This window comes from Morone saxatilis, unplaced genomic scaffold (genome assembly GCF_004916995.1).
Source record: "Morone saxatilis isolate NCDOM2014 unplaced genomic scaffold, NCSU_SB_2.0 Contig15, whole genome shotgun sequence".
In the NCBI taxonomy this organism is placed as follows: domain Eukaryota; kingdom Metazoa; phylum Chordata; class Actinopteri; family Moronidae; genus Morone; species Morone saxatilis.
Genome location: NW_023339707.1, coordinates 30845 through 37925, shown reverse-complemented (window position 1 = coordinate 37925; position 7081 = coordinate 30845). Strand labels below are relative to the sequence as shown.

Genomic DNA, 7081 nt, shown 5'->3' with positions numbered 1-7081 from the left:
TTTTACTATTGAAGTTACTGATCCAGATGTGAGGACATGAAACAAACCAAACCAACACATAAGATATGGTTGACATAAAAAGAGATGGATATTGTTAGCTGATATTGCCCTATCGTGGATATAATGATATCACATTGGTATTTATGTTTCTGATATGAAAACTGTTTTTTCCCTGTACAGGCAGCACAGAAATGCTTTTGGTCATCTATCACTGCCACCACAAATTTTATCCAGCAGAGTGAGCTGAGACTAATGATGCTCAGAGTCAGAGAGAAGAAGCAGCTCTGAACAGTGTCATCTCCAGGAGATACAGTCAAGAAATGTTAAGAGATGCCTCACTAATGGTTATAACTATAAACCAGCACACAAACTACAGTTACCAACATAAACCAATGTGTTCTGAACATACACATGACAAATACAAACCCTAACAAAAATTAACATTTGCATTCTGAAACATACTATTATAATATTACCCAAGGTCAATTCAGCTCTAGGTAGGGCATGATGGGAAATATTACCTACTAATGTATTGAAACGTGTAGAACTAACCTTCTATCAAACGCTGAACTTAACTGCACTCCATCTGGGCCTCGGTCAATGACGCTAACAAAGATCTGGTCCCGCTCAATCACATGGCTGTTCTCCAGACTCACTGGGAATTCTCTACACCAACAGCAGGACAAAAACACACTGGGATCAAGATCAAGGTTGACCTGCTGTTAATATAACAACATGAATAATGTCTGCAATGGGTCCTTGGAGGTGTGTGTATGAACATCTCCAAAGCGCCTACTATTTTGTTCAATTATTTGGTGAAAAACCGGTGTCTCATGCATGAACAACAAACTACAGTGTGTGTATGTTAACTCTGTAGCAGCCTCCTGCCATTTGTACGTGATTAATTGAATAAAACAGCCTTCGATACGGATACTGTCAATCACTCATTTATTTACTGATTTAGTGACATTCCTGTATGTAGTTATTTTAGTGCCAGAACAAACTGAATCTGAATTTAATTATTTTAACTAAATATTATGGTTTGAAATTAAATTTAAATCATATTGCTTTCAATTTTTGAGCAGGCTATTATTTCAGTTTGCAATTACTGTGTCTCAAAATTCAGCTTTTAAATTTTGTTTTAACTGAGAGGCACTCATCCGGGGGACTCTAGACTAGAACAGAGGAGCTCTGATTCATCCTTTCACAGGACTTCTTTAGACCAAGAGGCTTAATGGATATGTAGGCCATGAGGGCAGCTGTGTAGTCTCTCCCATTCAAGGCTGACAAAAGAACTGCTGCATCTCATGACAGGTATTAGCACTTTGTATTGACGTATTTAGCTTTTTTTTTTTGCGTGCAGATGCTGAAAGCAAACCTTACTTAGCTCTGGGGACATGTAAACCGAGATCCACTGTAGTGTGTGACAGTAGCATGGGTGCCAAAAGGAAGCGGGCAGCACTTTCCAGCACGTCCACCTCTTAGCTAGTCTAGTTACATAGTAGTTACTGTTCAGCCACCGGTCAGTGGTCAAGAAATAGAATTGTGCACCTCTGTAGGTATATTGAGCTATGAGGAGTGACAGGTAACTTACATCCTCATCTCAGAGGTGAATGAGGAGAGGGGAGAGAGAGTACCACTGGTCAAAATGATGCAGCGAACACCTTGATTCACCAGATCCTGCATGCTGAAGCCAGGAGAGAAGCACCAGTAACTCAGGATGTTGCCTACAAGGTGGAAAGAAACACATACTCTTAACCGCCCTTTTAACCGGGTTTACTCAGAATTTGGACAGGTCAGCAAGAGAAACTAATGACTAACGAAAACTTTCAACAGGGTTCCATATCTGGTTCTGATATCCACAAAGAAATGGTGTTGGTATTATTAGAGTGTTCGGGGTAGATTTTGCAGTTGTTTGCTGTTGAAGCATGAAGCTGGTCATCCTCACTGCTTCTGACAGGATGAAACTGCATCATTTGAACAAACTGTTCTGAACTGACACGCTACACTAACTAACTAGGTTAGATACCTATTCAGTATCTAACCTCTGTAACTCAGTGTGTGAATACAGGGCTTAATGATTCAACTGCTGTAATGGTACACTGTAATCACTACCTTGTTTCTTTGAGGAAGATGAAGCCCACACATCAGTGCTTTGTTTTTTCTTGTGATAGCTGGTGTCTCGATGGATATGGACCTGAGCAAAACAGATGGATATGATAGCCGGTGTCAGTGTATACATAACTAATAAGTGTGCGGAGATGCACAATCGTTTAAATATGGCCATTCATGGCATTTCTTGAACACATACCTTAAAATGAGCTGTATTGGACTGCATTTGCTGTTGTCTTTCTTTTTCTGATGGTTCACCACAGAACACCAGCTACAAGGAAAGGAAAGAAAAGAGAGTTTATTGTTGCTACTGTAAAATGAAACTGCAATGGCTCAATAGTGTGCTTTACCATTTTGGTAAAATGTCAGATGGTCAGATGTAGTCCCTCCAGGAATCTGGGGGAATTTTTTAGAAATGTTGCAGACTAAAATGTCTGATTTCACGTCAGCTTTTCTAAGAAATTGTGATACGTGTTGCAATGTTTTTAGGCATTTTTTTGCAATGAAATTGTGGGGTGAATCAGTCAGGGTGAAGACATTTGAACTTTGGAAAGAGCCAGGTTAGCAGTTTCCTCCTGCTTCCTCTCTTTATGCTATGCTAAGCTAAGCAGGTCCTGACTCCAGCTCTATACTTAATACATGTCTGTGTGTTAAGTATAGAGCTTGAGTCGATTTAAGATCCTTTTGATCTCACTTTGAGAGACAAAGTGAATAACTATTCCAAAAATCTTGGACTACTATGTAACTTCACATAGCATACCTGTATGATATCAGCCAGCTTCTGTAGTCCACTTGTGTTCAGGAATATTCCTGGCTCTGATGAGAAATGTGTCACACAATAATTAGACAAATGACAACAGGTGATTTACATAGAGTTCCCACTAATACAGTTGTGCTCATAAGTTTACATACCCTGGCAGAATTTGAGATTTTTTGGTCATTTTTCAGAATTTTTCAATTACTCTTTTTAAATCATAATGACAACAGAAACTACCCAAATGACCCTGATCAAAAGTTTACATACCCTGGAGATTTTGGCCTGATAACATGCACACAAGTTGACACAAATGGGTTTGAATGGTGTACCTGGTCATTGTAAAACCATACAAATCTGTTGAAGAGGTCATTATATGCAATCTGCGTGAGAAAAAAAATGAATACCACTGGATAGGCTAGAGAGTATACTTGCAGTCCAAATTAAAACACAAAATATAGCGATTCCTTAGGCATAGAAGACAGTGATATGATGTCCACATGTGAATAGGAAGAGTCTGAATATATCACTAGCTGCGCTGGAGCCCATATTACTTCAGACCATTATTAATAATAAGAAAAAGTGTAATCTCGGGTGAGAACCTTGTGCAAACACCAAAACCTTTGTGCAGAACACATAGATTTGTTGTGGATATGGACTAGCACAAATAGGTACTGTAAGTTGATGCCCATTGATGATCCCATCTTCAAGTTCTTGGAAAAGGTCAGCACGCTACAATGAATTAGCGGGAGAACAGTGATGTGTACAAGATGAATTACTCACAGAAATCAGAAATCGTGATCATATCTGATTCGCACAGGATTAGCTGAAAAGAGATGGTGTTTGTCACGACTATCTAAACATGGAAATATAGGAATCGTCACTTGGTTGCAAAGTGGTGAAGCGCGAGTACCGAGATATTCGAGGTCGCCACCAGAGCAAGAAACATAAATCACATAACTACGCAATCTCAACAACACATTCATCGCTCACAATCAAAAAATAGAGTACTTTTTAAATATACGAGAAAAGATGAGACAAGTCAAGACTCTAGAGAAGACAAATATGGCATGCTAGGAGAATGAGGAACGTCAGACAAAATTAATGTGAGAAATACTATTATATTTATGGCACAAAATCACTGTTGAAGAGGGTTAAAGGGAGTCAGGTGTCACTGGGGGATCCAGGCCTTGTTTAATGAGGCTAGCTTGCAGATGGAAATAAACTGGTTTTTTTTTGGCGTGAGGTTTTGGTCCTGATGGACTGCAGCCCCCTGCCAGAGGGGAAAGAGTTTACAAAAGAGTTTGTGTCCGGGGTGGGAAGGGGTCAGCCACAATCTCCTGCACGCCTCCAGGGTCCTGAGGGTTGTTACTGGCTGCACCCAAGGTCCCAGATGGTCCCAATCTCCCATCCTGTAATGCGGACTCATCTTCCGACCAGAAGAATGAGCCCAAATGAGGGAGGTGTCATCCGTGAACTTCAGGAGCCCTGAATGACCTGGTGACTAGAGGTGCTGCTGTTGTGTACAGGGAGAAGAGCAGAGGAGAAAGAAGCCAGCCCTGGGGGGATCCGGTTGATGTCCTGGGAGTCAGGAGACATTTTTCCCCAGCTTCATGTGCTGTTTCCTGTCAAGACAGAAGTCTGCGATCCACCTGCCAGGTGGAAGTCAGGCAGCAGTGAGCCAGGCAACAGGTCTGTAGTCATTGAAGTTCCTGTGGTCCTTGCTTTTTTGGGGACATGGGGATGAATGGGTGGATGTTTTGGAAAGCAGGCTGGCACATGACACGCTCAACAGGAGGTGTTGAATGTCAGTGAACACCGAGACCAGCTGGTCCCCAGCACAGTGGCCTTCAGGGGGGAAAATGAAGACACGAGTCGGTCCGGCCGCTTTGCAAAGGTTCTGCCTCTTAAAGAGCCTGTTGACGTCCCTCTGCTGAAGGCAGAGAGGTCGTCAGTGTGGTGAGGAAGGAGGGATTCACAGAGGTGTGGAGTTGTGAAGTGGCCCCGGCTTGAGGCTGGGGAGGGGGGAACTGGTGAGGGGTGGTCACCCGGGGGATGTGTCAGGACTGCTCCCTTTGTCTGTCGACAGCGACCAGTAGAACATTTGGCCAGGCGCCAAGTCATTGATGAGTGGGGGGTTTTAGTTTTTGTAGTTGGTTAATCTGTCTGAGCCCCTCCAGGACAGAACCAGTCGTTGGTCTGAGAACTGGTGTTGAAGTTTCTTCCAGAGTAACTGCTGTTTAGCTTCTCTCACCGCCTTGCTACCAACTTTGGACTCCTTAAACTTGTCCCTGTCCCCCAACTCCCACTTTTATGATATATAAAACATGACCTGGCATGAATTGTTTGCTAGAAATATTAATTTTATGTTTGCCATGATCCTTTCAAATCTTTCAAATTAAACCAAACAAAAAAATCCACAAAATGCTATTTGTAAAGGGGTGCCCAACCTTTTTGCATACAACTGTAGTCTGATATTTAAGAAACAATGCATTTACAAATTACATCTCACAAAACTCCCGTTTACTGTTGCCTAAGAACCAAATACACTCGTCGTTGATAAGCAGTTGACCATCTTCTTTTAATGCTGGTTTTAGGTTGCTAAAAGCAAAGGTTTTGGAAACCAATACGGGGGTTGCAGCCAAGAGGAAATAGAATGGTTTAACTTTTTAAATTTTTTTTGGGAAGTTGGACCAAGAGACAAATAAGGCTGCTGTTTAATATTGATCATAATAAATAGCTGACCCCACTGATAATTGCTGAACTATGAAGACTTTTATCATCTTCGCAGAACTTATATAAACACTTAATCAGATACACTGTCAAGTCGTGGGGCAGGAGGATACCATACAAAACTTGTATCAACATAATTGGAGGACGTCGTGGGTGCTATAGGGGTTGCATCATATGTACATAACAAGAAGGGAGGATTTGACATATGATGACATTCTCGTCCTATATAGGTTTATGCATCATATTTTCTCACATTAGCTCTTACATGAGGTACTAGGTACGATTTTATATATAGAGAGAGGAGCGCCGAATAGAGTCTGAGCCGAAATAATACAGGCGAGAACATCTAGATGCATTGAATACATCAACGTAAACAGCACTTACTTGTTAACATAGGCATATACAAAATCCATACGAAGTCTAAACCTCAGAGTGACTTGTTGCTAAGAGTATAAGTATTATTTAAAAAAAAAGACAAATATAGAATAATAATAAAGAAAAAAAGGAGCCGCAGGGAGTTTTGTTTCTTCAATATATTACTGTTACACAGTAGACAATCTGATACATACGGAGCGAGCTACAGAGCTTTTCAAACAGTGTGTCATATTTACATGAATTCGTTACTACAGTGTGATCATAGATTCTAATTTCTATTGGCCAACACAACGTCACGCTGCCTTTGAGCATTGTGTGCACAAAGTATTCTTACGGTGATCATACTTATAATCACTGCCGCGTCTACGAGAGCATCATCTATGAGTACTGGGAATTGACTTTGTGGATTAAAAATGTAGGGAGGGATATGAGCGATGTTTCTGTTTCTGGATAATCTATGACTTGTCTTTACACGTGACGATATCAGAGAACGCCTCCAGTTTTTTTGGTCTGTTGTGAACACGTCGAGATGTTGTATCTTTTCTATTTCTTCATTCAAGCTGCAAGAAATGAAGGATTACAATACATGTCAGATAATCGTTATGAACTTATTGAGGTATGACGTGTCAGAACATAGGACATAACATGATGTAAATGCTGTACATCAAACCTTGTCACACTCGGGCCGCGAGTAGATTAGCTGGATGTTCACTTGGGATGTGTGCTGCACAGACTTGGTCAAATTGAGGCAAAAGAATGATGCAGCATGTTGTCGAAAACCGGAGAAATTCGTTCAGCCGGAAGCTGCGCATCCGCTGCCCATTGCTTTCCAACTACAACCACATGAATCCAAACGCGAATAAAGTGAAGGTCTGGATGCCCATCAATCCAGTCCCTGACCCTCAATATCATTTAGCCACTCCTGGAGAATCTCCAACGTGCAGTATTCCATGAAGACAGCCCAAAAGAATGTACAGGAACGGTAGGCTTTTTGCCAAGAAAATGGGCAGCTTTACCATCTGCAAACAACGCCATCACAACTCACACGCACAGACCTTCAAGCTGTCATTGATGTTAAATAGGGGAATGTAAACTTTGATCAGGGTC

The 7081-nt window shown here is 41.4% G+C and overlaps 1 protein-coding gene across 1 annotated transcript in view; it reads right to left on the bottom strand.

The window, feature by feature from the left end:
- Positions 1–7081, bottom strand: part of rtel1 (regulator of telomere elongation helicase 1) — a 22293-nt gene that overhangs the window by 10928 nt on the left and 4284 nt on the right. Inside the window, exons 8-12 of the mRNA XM_035657409.1 lie at positions 2873–2928; positions 2312–2383; positions 2116–2197; positions 1595–1727; positions 553–666 (exon numbers count right to left, since the gene is read on the bottom strand). Coding sequence (XP_035513302.1) covers positions 553–666; positions 1595–1727; positions 2116–2197; positions 2312–2383; positions 2873–2928 — 457 coding nt within the window. The remainder of the gene's footprint in view (positions 1–552; positions 667–1594; positions 1728–2115; positions 2198–2311; positions 2384–2872; positions 2929–7081) is intronic.